Source organism: Talpa europaea (genome assembly GCF_964194135.1).
Source record: "Talpa europaea genome assembly, chromosome: 9".
Classification (NCBI taxonomy): domain Eukaryota; kingdom Metazoa; phylum Chordata; class Mammalia; order Eulipotyphla; family Talpidae; genus Talpa; species Talpa europaea.
The window spans coordinates 44,506,017-44,525,643 of NC_140076.1; the positions used below are offsets into that span (position 1 = coordinate 44,506,017).

At 36.4% G+C, this 19,627-nt stretch overlaps 1 protein-coding gene across 23 annotated transcripts in view; it reads right to left on the reverse strand.

Moving 5' to 3' along the window:
• Positions 1–11,853: 11,853 nt before the first annotated feature.
• Positions 11,854–19,627, reverse strand: part of ADGRL2 (adhesion G protein-coupled receptor L2) — a gene marked incomplete at both ends in the record, with an annotated part of 145,827 nt that continues 138,053 nt past the window's right edge. For 6 of the 23 annotated variants that reach the window (XM_084241753.1, XM_084241752.1, XM_084241750.1 and 3 more), the window contains 3 exons: positions 11,854–12,739; positions 17,837–17,933; positions 18,468–18,596. In XM_084241753.1, the coding sequence (XP_084097879.1) occupies positions 11,985–12,739; positions 17,837–17,933; positions 18,468–18,596 (981 nt within the window). Of the gene's footprint in view, positions 12,740–13,449; positions 13,488–15,176; positions 15,195–15,712; positions 15,795–16,029; positions 16,159–17,836; positions 17,934–18,467; positions 18,597–19,627 lie in introns of those variants that run through there. The other 17 variants (XM_084241767.1, XM_084241759.1, XM_084241765.1 and 14 more) reach the window with 8 other exon arrangements.

The window sequence follows — 19,627 nt, forward strand, 5'->3', positions numbered from 1 at the left end:
TGGCACTATTTGTATATTAGTCGATGTATGTCAAGACGATGATAATTAAATTTCACTTGAATTTCAGAGATGAAGTGATTAAATTTGAACTTAAATTTTTCTGAAATAGGTAGCGCTCTTGTATTTCACAGAGGGAAAATTCTACTTGAGTATTAGGAGGAATATAATTATCTTGTTCAAGATACTAGATCTTTCAAGAAACAATGCAATATTATCTTGGGTAGAAAAAGAGTAATCAGAAATTCAAAGCAGGTTTTTCTTAAAGTTATTTTACATTTTCAGGAAGTAATTGTTCTTCCCTCACACACAGACATTTGCCACAGTCAAAGGTAGAGAAATGACAAGCAGGCTTCTGTTTACTTCCTTCTGTGTAGAAGAAAAAAAAGGAAGCCATTCTGATGTGTCTATATGGCAGGAAGAAAGATGACGAGGCAGTCTAAGCAGCAAAAGCTGCTACGATAGCACAGCAAAGGTAGCTGACATTCCTTTTTCTCAAGGAACTGCAACCAACAGAGAAGACTGACTTCAGAGTCTCTCCGGCTGTACCTGGCTGTCTCCAGCATATGGATTTGGGCACTTATAAATGAGAAAGGTGACAGGAAGAGGATGTATCGTTATCCAGAATCGGGCATGATAGATAAGGATACCTGGACTGGCAAATTCAACTCTTCCCATCAGTCATCTAATTCAAATTCACCTCCTAAATTGAAGTGCTATTCAATTTCCTCTTGCACTGTAACTTTAACTCAGCAGTTTTTCTTACTCTATATCTAGCATTGATTAAGGAGTCTGAATGCCAAAGTTAAAGTTGCATTACAAGCTAGTGCTGTGCATCAGTGCTGAAGTGACAATCATCCCTATTCTCAGTGTGAACTGGGAGCGAGCACTAATTAAAATTATAAGCTAGAGAGAACATGCATTGAAAAAAAGAAGCCATCCCTAACCAATAATTCCAGGGATAAATCATACTTGATTTGCTAACATATAGAAGTGTCCAGGAACTATGATCTACAAATGTCTTGAATATGGTTCTAATCAATCTGCAGAACAATAATCAGGGAGGCATATAATTAGAACAGGCTCATCCGACGAGCAGCACATAACATTGTCTCACCTTGAAACAGTGCAGAGCATCCTGTCTCAAAGGTGAGAACTAATCCCAAACAGGCAGCTTTCTCACTTGAAATGCACCCTGACAGACTTCAAGCATTCCGGGAAATGCACTTCCAGACTTTAGATGTGTCCCGGTAAAGACTCACTGAGCCTCCTGCTCTTTTTGTCCTTTCCTTTTGCACTGACCCTTGCCACATCTGCTACATGAATGTGCAAAGGATTCTGATCCCAGATGCCCTTCATGACAGCTCCTAAACCTAGTTGGCAATTTGCAATCAGTAAGGGAAAATAACAGACAGGAAACTGAGAAAAGAAGAGTCAGTCATATTCTTTCCCAAGATACTGACCTCCTCTGACAGTTCCTGGTTTCACCACAGCTGTCTGGGTAGGAATAGCAGGGGAGAACATGAACAAAAACAAAACAAAGTTTTGAAGACTTACCACTTGTCATGTTCTTTGTATGATCACCACATTTATTCCACAGAAGAGACCAACGCTGTCCATTAGGAAACATTGAAAGAAAAACAGTATCTAGTAAGTGGCTTTCCAATGCCTGTCTTGAGACCTCCCATCCCACATGGGTTAAAATGTCATTTCCCTACACTCTTCTCTTTCCTCCTCATCTTAAACCCTCCAAGGTCATTCCTGACTCAGAGCCTTATTACTTGCTGCTTCTTAAGCTTCTTAAGTTCTCCCTCCAGAACAGCAAACACATACCTTGTGTTCACTGTTCAGGTCTCCAGCTCAGACAAGTCTTCCACAAGCAGGTCTTTCCCCACATCTTAGTGAGATCAGTTTTCTCACTGTGGCATCCTACATCATTTTGCCCTTCACAGCTCTGGTTTGAGGCCAAACTCTCTGTATTTGAGTCCTGGGTCCTATGTTTACTAACTGTGGGACATAATTTGTATGCCATAAGCAATAGCACTAATAATTTTAATAATAATGTCTACTTCTTTGTATGGTTGAGATTTATTTGGAATGTTGTCAATGAAGCATTACTTATTTAAATTAGTTCAAAAAGCACACAAGAGAACGCACCAAACACGGACATTATTTCCCCTTTCCCTTCCTTTCTTCCATTGTGGGCAAAAAGCTCAGGCATCAGTTTTCGCACCGAAGGGGTATTCAAGACTCCTTTCAATCTGACCTCATTCTCTCCCCACACTGTTGTTTCTCCACATTTCATCACAGACATTATTGTTCCAGTCACACTGGACTTCTCACTGAAATCAGGACATGTATTTTCATACCTGATTGTTTGTCACATAACTTGGCCCACCCCTTGATTTCTTTTTCTACTTTGTTCATCTAGCAAACTTCTACTGATCCTTCAAAACCCAGATCCAACCCTACTTCTTTATGTTTTCTTTTCAGAATCAATTCCTCTCTCCTTCGTGCCCTAAAATAGGTAAGTCTTTTATCATATTGCTTTGTAATTATCTTTTAAAATGTGGTTTCCTCTCAAGCAATGTCATTTGTATTATTACAAGGTCCTTAGGAACAAAATCCTCAGGTTTCCCAGCAACAGATTTTTAATCTTCAGTCAGTTACTTCACCTTGCTAAACCTCAGTTTCTTCACCTACAAAGTTCAGATAATAATTTATATTACATAAGATTGCTACAAGAATTGGAATATTTTAATGAAATAACTTTATAAATAAAGTAATCATGAACAGTTTAAATATAGAACTTAGCCAACAGTAGTTGGTGAACATATGCTAGGCATTTTATTTCATCATTATTTGAAGGACAGGGGTATCCTTATTTTCTGTTCTACCATCTACATTTACACATGAAAACTCATACTGTTAGACAAGAAATAGTTATTACAAAAGATGAAATAAAGGAAGAAGAAACTTCCTTATTGCTTTGTAGGAAAGAATGAGAAGGCAGAAAGAAGGCAAGGACAAAAGTGGAAAAACCGAATGACATACTTCTGCACACAAGATAAATATTGTTTTAATTAGTTAAATTAATATTCCAGGAGGAGACACAGAGACCTGCTCCCCTTTGCTCTCATTAACTTAGATCACAGCACAGCACAAAGCAGAGCATTCCCGGGAGTCCAGGTCCCTCCCAGGCGGAAATCTGGTGTGGTTGTGGAGCATTGTTCACAAGTGTTACTGATATACCCCGACCGCATGGCTTGAGGGAGATAATGACAATCCAGTTAAAGTCCTGATGACTGATTATTTTTCTGAAACTTTAAGTCAAGAGATGTTTATGCTACTCACAGTATCTTCCTAAAAAAAAAAAAAAAAAAGCTACTATCTCTGGACTCCTGTCACGTGCCAGACACTGTGCTAAGACACTTTACATACATTACTTCTAATCTGCACAGCAACCCTTGGCAAGGTAGGCTGATTCCAATTTTACGGAGGAGGAAACAATTTGAGAGAGGTTAAATAATTTGCCCAAGAGAGTCAGGGCTTACACCCATGTCTATGTGAATCCAACATTTCATAACTATAATACCTCTACTTCATTAAATTATTTATATGAATATCTTATATAAAATGAAGACTAAAATTGGGATAAATATGTAAAATTACAAGTAGGATTAAAAGGCTGTAGATACTTTTGCATCACTACCATCTTTGTGGTGCTGTGAAATGTGGGGCCATGTTTGCTGACTATGAAAAAAGAAAGTTAAGAGAAGAAAATGAAAAGGAAACACAGGAACTTTTGAATTTATTGAAGAAGGTGAGGGGTAAAAAGAAAATGAGAAGGTAATTAAAAAGTGTAATAAAGGAGAAATTTAAATATAAGCAAGCTTATACTCTAACAAAGATTAAAGGTTAATACTAAAAATTAGTATCCTCTATGAGGTCTTAAAAAAAACATATGGGGCCCCCTTGGAAGCCTAGGGGTTAAGTCTTGGCACTTTCACATCACAGCATGAATTCAATCCCCAGCCAGAGAGCTAATCCACATATGGTACAGCAGACTTCTCCTGTTTCACCTGCTGCTCCCCTCAGCAGTGTATTTCAGTAGATCTGCCTCTTCTGCTCCCCACTCTGTTTCTGGTGAATCCTCTCATTCCCTGCACCTCTGGCCTACAATCCTGCTCTTGTATGCAAAATAAGTAAATCATTAAAAAATAAATAAAATAAAAAGTAAATAAAAGCATGAAGCCAGAAGATAGATATGAAAGGAAAGCCACATGCTAAACCATATAGTCTAGCAGAAAAAAGGACTAAAATTGAGGAAATGGAAAGATATGCAAAAAAAGTTCTTAAAACCAAAAAATTTTTTTAAAGAATTTTTTTTAAAGATTTTATTTATTCATACATACAAGAACCGGGATACAGATCAGATGCGCAGGAGGGTGAGAAGATTCACCAGAGACAGAGTGGGGAGCAGAACAGGCAGACTGACTGAAATACACTGCTGAGGGGAGCAGCGGGTGAGACAGGAGAGGTCTGCTGCACCATGTGGGTTGCTCCATGGTTGGTGGGGATCAAACCAGCACTGCAGAGGCTGCCGACAGCTTCACAGCACTGTGCTCAACCACCTGTGCCACCAGGGGAGGCCCAAACCCAAATAATTTTTTAAAAAAAAAACAGTTGGAAATGGAGGGAAAAACAAATCTCTCAAAGAGAAGGAAAACAGAGGAGAGAAATAAGGAATAAGGAAATAAGGAAAGATAGGAAAGAAAGAAATAAGGAAAGAAAGGAGCCAGGGACAAAAGTGAGCATGCATTCAGGCAGCCTCAGGTGCAGGGCCCAGGAAGAGAGTGTCCATCTTGGGCTGACACCCATGGTACAAAGTATCATGCCCCTTCTGCACTCCTTTCCCTCTGAGAATGAATGAGCTGTCCCTAGAGAATCACGGTCTGTGGCCTTTGGTGCTCTATGAACTACTCCAGGGTGCCAGGGTAGGGTAGGGTAGGTCTCTATGCAGGTCAGAGGGTCCCCAAACTCCCTAGTACAGAGTTAAACAGTGCTCACTGGCCTCAGGCTAGCTGCTGAGTTTCTTCCACTTTGTAGTTGGCTGAAGTACTTAGGTGGTTAGTTTTCTTACTTGTAATAATACTTAGAAAATTGTGAGAATTAATTAATAAGAATTAATTACTCAGGATTACGCATGCCTCAGTAGGCTGTATCTCCAGCAACTTAACTCACAGGGCACCCATAACCACATTGCTCTTCTGAGCCTGCACCTGTAACTTCCGGGCTCTGCTAGACACATTTTGGGGGACAACAATATACAACACTATCAAAATTCTAACTCTTCATTTTTCAGGGGAAAATAATTGACCTCTAGTCAAATGTTAAAAACTAAATCTAGACTATAAACTTGAAAAGCACTAAATACTGAAACACACACACATTTAAAAGAGTACTGCCATTTAAGAGTCTAACTCAATATTTTCACTTTTCACATGATATTTTCATTATTATGGCTTATTTGTAAAGAGGAATAAAAAGTATCTATCTTCATAAACTGTCATTTTTGTGTTTTTGCTCACACTGCTAACTGGGTAAGCCAGTATTATTTGACATCTTGAATAAAAATATTCTGAATCTTTTTCCTGTTACAACTCCCTGTGAAGACATTTTATTTCCAAAGGTAATGGATAAACTTTATATTTGATCATCTCCCAGCTAATGTGCCTACCCCACTTTTGCTCAAATTTTCTGAGGTAGATGATCCTTTAAAAGGGTATCTTCTTCTGAAACACTTTAATTAAATTGACTTCTTTCAATTTCTTTACAGTTCTATAAAAGGCTCAAAACAAACAAATCCTTTCTTACTGCCAGCAGAGAAAAAGTACATGAAATATCAAGGATATTCTTGGAATTCAGAGTAAAACCAGAGGTGGCACATGCTTGTTAAATCTCAAACTCCGGAACCAAATAAACATCATACAGGCTCAGCCACTCACAGACTGTGAGAGCTTCAGCAAATTATTTTTCTTCTTTTGCAAAAGTGGATAACAAGTACCCTTCTCAGAGGATTGTTGAGAGGATTAAGCACAGTAAATCACATAACATTTGGTACAGAGCCGGGCATACATGAAGCATCTATTAAAGGATAGATGCTAGCATTTTATTCTCAGTGTGATATGTAAAATTAGTATGAGAACAATTATTTCATCGAGATATCTTTCAGAAATTAGACAGCAATTTTGTTTTGTTATTCCTTAACTGTTGAAGAAATTTACTCTATGCTAGTACTGCTTTGGTTCAAAAGCCCTCTATTTATTAAGATTGAGATTTCATCAGAAAAACATACCTGGATCTTTCACCTAATCAATATTTGTGATACTTGTCATTATTATTATTTCAGGGTGTTCTATATAGTTAACTGTCAGTCTTTCTAAGAGAATATAATAAAGTTAGTCATTCATTGCCTAATAAATTCAAACAGAAAAGCCATGCATACTGTCTGCCAAAATGCTTTTTAAAAAGCTTAGTTCTGACATGATTTACAAATGTTTATGAAAAACATACAGGAAACTATTCAAAAATTGATCATTTATCACTAGGCTCATGCTCATATATTGGGTTTAAGACTAGTTCTAACTATCCCTTCTAAACTTCTGACATTATTTAAAAATGCTTATGAAAAATATCCAGAAAACTTTAAAAATTGATCATCACTAGTCTCTTATGCTGCACGTTGGTTTAAGAAAAACTAGGCCTTTTAGACATCTGTAAGACATTTTGGTCTTACAGCTTCAATAAGCACATAATAGAGAAATGTGTGAAAGATTCATGAGGCAGTATTTTTTTTCCCATTGCATGTAAACGTTTTGGTGGGTTCGATTATATTGGATTACCTATTTTGTTTTTTCTTATTTCATCAATATCTATGTCAGCATACCAAACAGCCATTCCACATTGTGTTAATTCAAAAAGGTTTTACCAGTTAGAACAATTGGTTTCAAAATCAGGGCTTCCCTGGTGGCATAGGGGTTAAGTCTCAGTGCTATCACCTCCATGGCCTGAGTTTGATTCCTGGCCATGGAGCTAACCCACATGCCACAGCAGACCTCTCCTATTTCGCCCACTGCTCCTCTCAGCAGTACTTCAGTAAACCCGCCTGTTCTGCTTCCCATTCTGTTTCTGGTGAATTCTCTCACACCTCCCCCTGCACCTCTGGCCTGTACCCCAGTTCTTGTATGCATAAATAAATAAAAATAATCTTTAAAATCAAACTTCCCTCCGAAGTCTTCTTTTTGAGAAAGTGTACACTCAGTAAACGATAATGCCATTAGGAAAAGGATGAAGACTCCAGAGAAACCTTACTAAGAGATGAGGGGGGGTCTATCGCCAATAAATGAAAAATGCTCATAGTACATTTAATTAGCCTAATTACATGATGCACTTAGAGCTTCTTATTAATGCCTGCTGACAGAGATGTGTTACCCTTGCCTTTAAAGTTCTGTGGCCATAGTGCCTTGAAATGAACTTGGATAACATCCAGGAGTTTTCATCAGCCCTACTCGTTTGGAACAAAGCACTAGTAATATGCACAAAGTACATGTTCATTTAAAATGTGATATTCTTCTTAAACATTCAAGGTTTTCTGCTTGGTGCATTTCCCTAACATAATGTGTTTCTATTATCATTCAGAGACTCAGAGTGACATAACAGAAAATTCTCATTCCATACCACTCAAATAACACTGTCATGAATTAATTTCCAACCCACTAGTACCCATGCGTTCTTTATCACTAATGCTTCCAGGCTGCCATTCGTGCTTTATAAGGACAACTCAAAATCAACTTGATGCCCACTAGCAGGAAGCATGTGATACAGCATTTTTCACAAAAAGCATACTAATTACCCTGTGTAACAATCCTCTTCTATATTCAACATACCAGTAACTTTTCATATTGATGTTTGAGGTTTAATTCAACAATTTAATGGAAAGAGAAGTATCTAGAACACAGGATCCTGTGAATTCTCGGTACTAAGTTTTACTTGTAACACAGTGCAGGGATTATTACTGTCTTTAAAGAAAATTTCAGTTATCAGTAAAATATGAGAGCTGTTTGCACTTCAGAAACTCAACTTGTACACATTTTCTGCAGCCTTCCTACCTAGGTTATACCTGAAATTAAAATTTTACTGAATTAAAACTTTTTACAACACACCCTATTTCACAAGGACATTTTTAAACAGTCAGTTTTAAGACTGAGGTTCAAAACTGAATTGAAGGCAAGATAGAGTAGGTATACCAATATACCCCAAAACAAGCACACATGACTTCTTTTGAAATTTGGCAATGAATTTGTGTATCATGTTTCTTTTAATTTTGGGGAAGAGGACAGTGAAGGCAACTTTCTGTCAAATAATTGTTACTTTAGTTTTTCAGGTTAACATATATGTAATTATTTTCAAATGCATGTGGATGAGTTGGAGCTGACAATGTATTACATAATTTTTAGATCTGGAAGTATCCTCTTCCACATATTATTTAAAAGTCTGTAAGATGAATAGACAGAGATGAATAAGCTACAATTCTTTTTGCAGTAGAACACACAAGACTAGAATTAAAAATAAAAGGTCAACCTGGACTAATCTATATGACGTCACATCCAAAAATAAATAAAAACAACCACTTCTTATTCTTAATAGGCCAGCTGAGTGTCCCCAAGAAGAGGTAAAATAATGTAACTTTACAATAAAGTTTAGCCCCATAAAAAGAAAATAAACAAGGATGTGGAAATATCCAGGTATAATCTGGGTAGACACAAAGAAACTAGTGGTCAACTAATAAAGAGTAATGCGTGAGCATTAAAAAGATAGCCAGTACATTGATAATTTTAAAATAAGAAATTACCTTGCACTGGGAAAATTCCTTGGTGGAATCAGACAACATTTACACGTTAAAAAAAGAAACCTGGGCCTCCCTGGTGACGCAGCGGTTGAGCGCTGGGTTGCGAAGCTGCCCGCAGCCTCTGCAGCACAGGTTTGATCCCCGGCTGCTTCCCGGCCACTGGAGGAGGGTCCCACATGGCGCGCAGACCTCTCCTGCCGCCCGCTGCTCCCCTCAGCAGTGGACTTCAGTCCTTCTGCCTGCTCTGCTCCCTGCTCTGGCTCTGGTGAATTCTCTCATCCTCCCGTGCTTCTGACTGTACCCAGTGCTTGTATGTATAAATAAATAAATAAATAAATAAATAAATAAATAAATAAATAAATAAATAATCTTAAAAAAAAAAACTATTTAAAAAACGATTCTTTTTGTTATTGTTGTTGGCAAAGTTAAATGGTAGCTTCCAAATTATAACTTCTACTATGAGACATGGTAAACTACTTTTCCTTAACAGGATATTAACCATTTAGATACTTGCCTGCTTATTCACATTATAGTTTTGAGAACTGCCTCAAGAGAAACAGCACTAATTGAATAACCAATGCCACCCTTTTTGGAGGACGAGAAAGGTAGATAATGTTACCAAACCAGCCTAATCTTAGTTAGCATACATACTATACACAGTACCATACAGTTTCAGGTTTTGAAAAAGAAGTATCATGATTTGGTTTCCCTGGTGGTGTAGCGGTTGAGTGCTGGGCTGGGAAGCTGCCAGCAGCCTCTGCAGGGCTGGTTCTATCCCCGGCCGCAGGCGAGGGTCCCACATGGCGCAGACCTCTCCTGCTGTGCCCACTGCTTCCCTCAGCAGTGTATTTCGTAAGTCTGCCTGTTCTGCTCCCCACTCTGGCTCTGGTGAATTCTCTCACCCTCCTGTGCGTCTGACTGTACCCAGTGCTTGTATAGATAAATAAATCAATCTTAAAAAAAAAAAAAAAGTATCAAGAATTTCAGCCAAAATATGAATACACTCCTCAGAAGACTATTAAATCTGTTTGAACATTAACACAATTTCTTACAACCAATCTTCAATTTGTTAGGTATTAACTGAATGTGTGACATCTGTCCATTGTACTCTTATTGTTAAAATATTGATATTTTACCCTAGTGTCTACCTTACTATACCCACTATACTATACATTAGACATTTTCATATTACTCTCTTTAATTCAATAGGATTGACTACAAGCATACAACAGAGTGATTTCTAATTTGGTGGATGCACTTGAGAACCACAGTTTTAGAAGAATTTGGTATAAATGCTTATGGTGTAGAGAGGACAAAGATATTTGCTGAGATTCAATTATATGATTTTTGAACCTGAGTAAAACCTTTCTATGATAACAAATATTGTCATTGACAGCTGCTTCTGGGGATATTTATAATCCTAAAACTGTAAAAGTATGTTTTAGGAATTTCTTCTCAACTCTGCTGAAAAATCAATTTTTTTATGCTGCCCGAGTTCAACTGCAGATTTTCCAACCTCTTTTATTTGCCATTTTAATCTATTTTAGTCCTGGTGCAATGAAACAAACAAAAATACTTTCAACATGTTAACCTTTTAAAACTTACCAGCTAGATTTGTGGATGGGAGTAGATAATTAAAATAAAAATATGTTCTTTTCAGCATAAGAAACAAACAGGGGACTTACTGTATTCTTTTACATATATGAAAAGGGACATAAATACACCCCAGCAGATAGGAGTGGGAAACACCAGTGTGTAAATGTCCATTATATGTCATACATAAAAGTGCACATTAACTACTTGAAAAAATTCACATTTATTTACTGTCAAACCGTGTTAAACTTTACACTGGATATTAGTGATGGGCTCATTATTAACAGGTTTACACAAAGGGATGAAAAGAAAAGCAGAATTTTGCTGAAACAATTTACATTTCATTAGAACTTTATCATAAAATAAATTAATTACTAAATATAGGCAGAAGGAATATGGAAGAGTAATATTTATGTTTTATTTTATTTTTTAAAAAAGAATAGGCACCTTTTGTTCACTAGAAAGTTTGTGAGAAGTGCCCAGTGCCCAAATCTTTGCCCTCTGTTCAAGAATAAACAGAGGTTGACACACAATCTTTTCTAGATTTCACCACATTTGTGCAAGGCATGGCATAACTGGCTTCAAAGAGTTTTCTCCCCATAAAACACGTTCTTTTGGCAATAAGAAATTTAAATGTAAGAATAAAGACTAACTTGTCAAAGCAGAACACTGTATACAGTGGAAAATAAGTGGAAATGGGTAGAACTTACCAAGACAAAGTGTAAGAAAAAACATTTCATAACATATGTGCAACCAAGAGCTTTTCACAATATTTTCTTCAAACTCTTTAAAATTATTTTAATGACAATTATATTTCAGTTGGACACAAATGTATTTATTTTACCCTAGCAATAGAACAAAATATAATTTCTGTAGCCATTTCTCATGAGAATAGTTCATTGTACAGTTGAGGAAACATATGAAATAAGGCCTGTGGCTTGATTGCTAGTGGTTAAACATGTTTTCAATCTTTGCCTTAATGTAAAAGATTTGCAGTGAACTGCAAACTGATGCAGAATATCTCTCCTGCTTTTCCAAGTCTTGTCAGGAACAGTAAGGTACAGTAAATTTGTCCCACAGGATTTTAAAGCCTACGTCTTGTATATAATACAATGCAGGCCTACAAAAATGGTGCAGCCATATTTACAAATTTAGTTCACAAACTGCTGCAGTAAAATGGCTGGAAAGTTTGTTTTGCTTGTTTCACAATTTTTCTAAACAGCAGCAGAATCTTAAAATACCTGGTTGGCATCTCTTTTCTTTGTAACAAATAATTCATTTTAGTATACTCTGTATATACAAAGTTTTTGCATGTTTTATAAAAATTCACAGAACTGCAAGGTTCAGTCATCTTTTTACACTGGAGAACCACAGGTCAACAGAGCCGTCTCTTCAGGCAGAGTTTGAGGGAGCTGCATCGGGCCAATGGAGCCTTTATTTATTAATACTTGCATGTGGCCCGTGGAATTCCTTAGCTGCACTATTAAAGACTTGTTACCAGCTGCATTTGTCCTTCTCTAACATCTCCTTCAGGGATACACCCTTCTTTGTTAATGGGGATTATGTAACCATCACTATTGCCCCTGCTGATCTGGTAGCACATCTGAAGCTGGCGGCCAGCTCCGAGATTTGGCATGCTTTTATAGTAAATGTCCTCATTCTCACTCCTCCTGGAGGGAGAGAGGTCCTCTTCTATGTCAGGGCTGCTCTCCTGATAGGGAGAGTCTCTAAGGTTGGGCATGCTTGTATAAAGAGAGTCTCTGTTGGGGGACTGCAGGTGGTCCTCAGCCTCGGCAGTCAGCTGGGAGACGTAGCTATCAGTCCCCTCGGGCTTCACTTTCTTCTGGGGTTGGTACAGAAGGGAGTGAGTCCGCTGAGGAATGAGTGGTGCCTCGAGTTCTTTGTGATGGAGCTCCAGCCCTGGGTTGTCGCTGTGCATTAAAGATGAAGCGTCCGCCACAATAGCATCATCTTCGCTGCTGCTTCCTCCAATCACAGGTTTGACTGGGAGCGTGAGCTCCAGGTTGTGAGTCTTGCTGCTGCCCCGTAGGTTGTTGTGCACTAACTCTGAAATGATCATTTTCTCAAAAGCAGTGTCATTCAGACTTAGTCCACAGTCCACGACTTGCACGCTGTCATTATAGTCCCCTTTGCGCAGTGAGTAGCTGTTGTTAAAATTACCATTTAGCGGTAGAGTATCCATGGCACTTGTATCCCTGGCATTGTTCAGTGAATGTCCTGAAACAGAAAAGGGGGGGGTTGTCCATTACTGCCTCTGTTCCTTCCTAAACAGTCTTTACTTCTTTTGTACAAGACTTTTTAATGTCGTTCAGGACAAAGTTGTGTTTGAAAGCTAACACTTGAAAAGTGCCAGGCTTTCCAGCGTTCCCAACTATAAACAGTTGCAAGCCCTTACTTAGGTAACAGGAAAAAGTGTGAAAGAATAATACTGTTTTCCAGGGAGGGAAGATGGCATACAGAATATTACTTGATCAATTTCGGGGAGACAGTAGTTATGAATTGATTTTTGGTCAAATCTCTGACACACGTACAAAGAAGACTTCACTCCATGCCCTTGCATAGTTAATGCAAAGCAATTCATTAGTGACATTTACATTTTAAAGTACAAGACTATGGTTTATAAAAATAAAATTAACAGAATTTGTCCTAAACAACACTAAATTAAAAAGGAATAAGTCACATACAAAAACCAAAGGCAAATGTACAACATAAACCCACATAACTGGCAAGCAACTTATTAAACAACATTCTAACATTTCCTTTTTCTGGAGATGAAGTAAAAAAAAGAATGAAAAAATGGACAGATACAAAGAATTCATGTTAAACAAAGACAGCCATCTCTCACACTGACTGCACCAGGGTCGCACAAGCACCATCCAAAAACACGACAGACAGCAGGTGGGATGACTCACTTTGGACAACTCACATCATGTCTGTCTGCTCAGGCTATCTGGCCTAAGAGTAGCTGATATATAAAAGAAAGTAAAATGATTTATTGTAACATGATGAAGAATTTCTAAGCTTCTCAGCAACTTAGTCAGAGCAAGGGTTCAACAAATTAAATTACCAGCAATAGCAGCCTTTTATTTTTTCATTTAATATTTCTCATTATTTTGAATTTTTTGTAATATTACTCTTTCTAATAGCAATGGCCCCAGGCTCCTAATGGTCAAAGTTTGCCTGCAGCCCTGCAGTCTGCATCAGTCACAGTGACAGCACCGAATGAACCAGCAGAGTCTACTGTACGAGACTGGCCCACAGACACCATGGGCATGGAGGTTAAACGCAGAAATGTTAAGAGATTTCTTAAGTATGGGTCACAGAAATTAAACCAAGAATAAATATTAACTATGGAATGGGAAAAGGGTGTCAGCCTTGACTAATATATTTTTATCTCTAAAGGAATGAAAGATTGGATAAGTCTGCTGAAGATATGAAGAGAGGTTTAGGAGGAAAAAAAATATGGTAACATGCTCTCTTTGAATCAGAGTTGTATTTTCTATAGACACATAAACATGTAAACTAAGACATCACAGTGCTTCTCAGGCAAATGAAAATAAAAGTCTTAGAGAAAATTAAATGGTCTGCACATGGAAAGGTAGGTTATTCATTCTCAAAATCCTAGAGAAAAAAAAAATCACTTGTCTACAGATAGGTCTGGAAAAAAAAAAGAATGAAATGATGTTAGTGAAATGAATCTGACCACTGTGAGGCTGCTGCATTGTATGCAAGGCTTGGAGGAGTTTAGGAAAAAATTTTATTCTTGGAAAAAATAGAAAATTTCCTTTTTTTAATGCTCACTCCACTCTTAAAGCTGCAGATTATCCTAGAAAACTCAATCTGATTAATTGTTCAATATATTATCATTAGCAGAAAACGGGGGGAGGGAGGGAATTAAGATTTGTTGGTAACTCGTGTTACTTTAAAAACTTTGATCCAACCTCCACATTTGAAAAACTGACCATTCAATTTGTATCACGCTCCATGTATCACAAAATGAAATCATGAGAATTACTGGTAAGACTTCCTTTAGCTTTATAAATTCACATATGCACCAGTCTTTATTTATAAGAGCTACCACTAGAAAACATTTGGCGTTTTAAGTTAGAGGTGACACATGCTAGTATTTGTTTCCTCTGCAGAGGTTCGATTTGTTACTTTTCTTTCTTTTTAGTGTTACTTAATGAAATATAATAAAATATACTGGATCATCCAAAAGGTGTTTTCTATGATATACTGCAGATTTAAGCACATCTTTGACTGGTTTTGAAGAGGCAACTTTTTCTGCCCAAGTTCGAGTAATTCACTTGAAGACTTTCCACAGCCTGTAGCAAGATTACTGTGGGAATGCAGAAATGATAAGTCAATTATTAAGCATTCTGGTTGACAGTACCTCAGGCTTTAAAAAGCAAATTATTTCAGCATTGCATATACTTAAAGTATGGACAGCATTTGCTACAGACCTCTATTACTGACAACAGACAGCACAGATAAGATGTACTGTTTGAATTTGGTGACATTTTAGTTGCAAATTGTGAACCACTTGCCCGCTGAGTCTACTTCATGACTGCTAGTTATGTTTTAATTGTGCCGGTTAAAAATCATGCTGAAAAAATTTACATTTGATAGGCAAAGTTAAGTTTTACTCCCATACTTGTCTCTCTGTAGGTTGCTAGAGGAAAGCATAAGGAAAGTAAGAAAAACAAGAGAATGAAAAGAGAAGCTGCAGTTACATTAAAAAGAATTTTAAGGAAAAAAAAACGGAAACGAAGTTCTGTGTTTAATTTAGTGGTAAATATCAATCACAAATGAAGATTATAAGCTAGCAGTAATTATGCATTAACTTTTACAAAAACCTTGAACTTTCTGTTAATATTAAATATGTATGCTTAAAAAAAATAAGCTATTAGAAGACATCGTAATATAGAATGGGTTAGTGACACCCTCCCCCTCCCCATAAAAACATTGCAGGTATAAACTAACTGATATTAACTTTATTCTCAAAATTTTTTTAAGAAAAAAAGAAAAACAAAGCTGCACTATACTATAGTTTGGTTACATTGATAAAGCTGGACGTAGTTTTCTATACCTAGGCATCCAAATTATCTTTATTAGCTAATTCATTCCAGAAACAAATTCTGTCAGCAAGCTTTAGAGTCAACTGAACAGTATATTACATAGATAGGATACCTCTAAATGATATAAATCTTGAAGATGGGCTCTCGGACCATGTGATGTCAGTCCTGTAATAATATATTAAGATTTATGCCACCTGTGTCAAAAACATGGATAATTATTGGTAAATACTATCATGACTAAACTTTTACTATAATATAGTGCAGTTTTAGAAGCCTGGCATGGGCAATACCATAAATCTTTTTTAATTGAGAAATTAAGGGGTTCATAATAAATACATGACAACTTGAGTTGTACTCTAGAAATGGGCAAAGATCAGAGCTCTGTTTAGCAGCAAAGAAAGGTAGTTTTATTTGTAAGTATAAGCACACCTGGTGAGTTAAATACAGGAGCTGAAGGGGCATTACATACAACTGTTTCAGCGAGCAATGTGTTATAGGGGTTGTTAGTGCCGTGGGGTCGAAGAAGAGGGTTTGTTAGTAGGTAATTGCCAGTCATTCCTAAAGCAAAGAGACAAAAAAAAAATACATCAGTTCTCTTATTTTAGTGTTACAGTTGCAGTACAGTACGTTTTGTATTCATCAAGGGTAGTGGACAAGTTGGCAACGGAAATTCTGCTGAAATTTTCTGACTGTATTTGAACTACTAATTTGAAGGAGAAAGGGGAGAGGGAAGTTAAATTTCAGTAATTCACAGGTGCTTTCTAAGTCCCCCAAGTAAACACCTGCTGAGGATGACATTTACTAATTTATACAAAATCACTGTTAAACAAAAATGGCAATTAAATGCATAGAGATCAACATTATGTTTCAAGATGTTACTGCTTAATATTAAAAACCTACCCACTAAGGCCCAGAAGAGGGAATCTCAAACTTTCAGAATTTACAGGTGTGGGATTATCCCTCATGAAAACATCTGTGTTAATACCAACTTTGAAACAAGCAGGAGGCAAAACAACTTTCACAAACAGGTAAAAAGTATGGCACATTGCAAAAAGCTTCTCTTAGTAAATGCAAGAGCACACATGCTGAGGGGAAAAAAAGACTAGGTGTAATGAATTATTAGACTGTTCACAAATTCTATATAACCAGAATTTTCAGTTGGTAACCTAATTTGCCAGGTTTCAAAATGAATCAATGAATAATTCATTTCCTTTTTAATAGTAATCTTAACACAATAAGGTAAAACATCAGAGCAATGGAATAAACACACATTTCAGTCATTCTAATTGATAAATTACAAACCTTTCAATACTTATCAGACATAATTTTGCATAGCTAATGTAATTTGACTAAAAATATTTTAAAATTCAGGTTGGTTTTGATGCCATACATACTCCTTTTTTCATTTTAAACCAGAATCTCATCATAGCAATGTCAACAATGAAAAATGTCCTTAATATTTCATTGTGATAAAATATAACATGTTGTATTATATTACAAATCAGTATATCAAAGCTGAAATTACCTGGATAAATTACCTTTCCAAGGTAAAATTACCTTTCCAAGGGTATATATACAGTTGCATATGGTTTTTCACAGCAAATTGAAATTTACTAAGCTTGCACTGAAGACGACATGTGTATGTGCACGTGTAGCCTTCCTAAACAATCTTATTTTTCACCTTATTTTAATTAAGCATTATAATGATTACATGATAAAATTAAAGTTGGAGTTATGGACATTAAAAACCAGTAATTCAAAGGAAAAATTACTTTGTAAATTCTAGTGTTTTTTTATTTATGAATATTTTATTTTTGGATATTTAGTTTTGGATATTTATTATAATAGGAATTTCCACTACTAAACTGGCACTGTTTAATGTAAATAATAGTTACACTAATTATATAAAAGCTTTAAGAAAACTTTCATAAATGTCTGTTATAAAGAATAAACTGTCTTCTCTAAGAAAACATTTTAAAATGGCAAAGTAGGTTCTTAGTATTTTTTCCAGCTTTATTCTGTTAATGTGGAGTCTTAAAATATACTTTTTGCATTACATTAAGAATAGAAAGAATTTATATGTACTTTTATAAAAGGTCGAAGTTGACTCAAAAGGTTTGAGAGCTGTGATATAAACCCATTTGAGAGAAAAATCCAGCATTTTCTCTAGAATTATTGTAAATTGGTAAAAGATACAAAATTTATATTGTAAACTCAAATTTTCCTAGTGACTGACCTTGATTAAGTGTTGAAGTGCTATTGATGTCACCTGAGATAAAAGAAGATTCAGATTGTTTTCTCACAGTGTCATTCCACATCCTTCTTATACGACTCTATCAATATAAAATAGCAAGACATATGTTAGTTACCCCAGGTTTACCTTATTAAAGACACATAAAGATTTACCCTAAGAAATCTGTGTAGGATTAGCTGTTGGCCTTTTCAAAAACATGTGAGTTGATTCTGGTCTAAAACTAAGGAAGTCTATATTGTTCTGTTGCTTTTCTATTAAGGGCTATTTAATCTTCCACTCGTAAAAAGTTTTCTTTAATTGCCTTTTGTTTAAGTAGAAATGGTTGATTACTAAACAAATGTTTAATGAGTGCCCACTCTGAGCTCAAGGTTATCAGATGTTAGGATATACTTCTTAAAGAAGTATAACCTCTCGTAAAAGGACGTTCACACCTAAAAAAGAAGCATCCTGGAGAAATCTTTAGGAAGAAATTAAAATCAAAATACTAAAAAAGCAAATATTTGCTACCTAGATCATTATAATGAGGAGACAATTAATGCATCTGAACAGAACATGTCTCAATAGGCTTTCTATAAAGAACGTTAATTAAAGATGCGGTCAAATTCTTTGTTACCTGTGTGCCAGAGGAATACCGAGCGCTGGTTCTGGTCGCTGATGCCTTCACAGAACTGTGGGGGCTCTCAGTTGGGAGGCCACCACAGCAATACGAGTGTCTGAAGCACTTGCCGTATTCTTTCCGTACCTGTTATGAATAACCAGGAGACTGAGGGATTAATATGAATACATTTGCTTCTCGCTCTCTCTCTCTAATGAATTGAGCAGTGGAGATAAATAAGTTCCACAACCCTTTTCTATGGAGAAATAAGTTGAACTTAACAAAAAGCAAAGTTTGTTCAAACTGCTGAAATAGTAATCAGAAACATATCTCTGTCCACTAGACTGGCTAGCAGGATCTTCAAAATGTGATATAATCTATAAAAATGCCTTCTATGTTGTTACTATCATGCCATGTTTTAAATTAACAATAGTAATATTTTGTCAGTCTATTTAGACACTTAATAACCACAATTTCACATTTCACTCTGAGAATAGAACAAACACAAAAATTAGTATTTTCCTTGCTTATTCACAACTAATTACTTGTAATTCAGTCATTTAAGTTTATATGCTTCACATCCTCTTAGGTAGGTCAATACATAAACTTCTTTCACTGGATTGCACAGTTTTGTGGGTAACCTCTGTATAATGACAAGACTCCTTTGGCATAAGAATAAAGAAGAAAAGCACTTTGATACATATGCCATTAATTAGGATGGAATGTTTTCCTCATTTTCTGATGTGTATAGCTTTAACATCCAGTACAGAGAATCTAAGATGCCTATTCACTTCATTAGCACACAAGGGAACTATTTATGCAATTTCCATTCACATTAATGAGTTACCCATGTAATTTCCCTTTTCCCCTGAAGCTTGGATATATGAATAGATAGACAAGCTGTTAGGCTAAAAGAAAGTTTAAAGTAAACTTTAAAAAGTGAAGTCCAAACAATTGCTAAATAATAGGGTCCCTGCCTAGAGAGGAAGCACAGATTTGGAAGAAGTAGGGGAGAGAGCTGGGTTCTGGTCAGCAATACTATCTTATAGACATGGTGAGTTGTGGGTCAGAGCAAGACTTTGAAATTACAAGGAGGAGAAGTTGCATAAAAAGTTATGTTTTCAAACAGGTTCCAAAAACCTCTCAAAGACTTTTTCCTTCTTGACAGCTCAATGCTC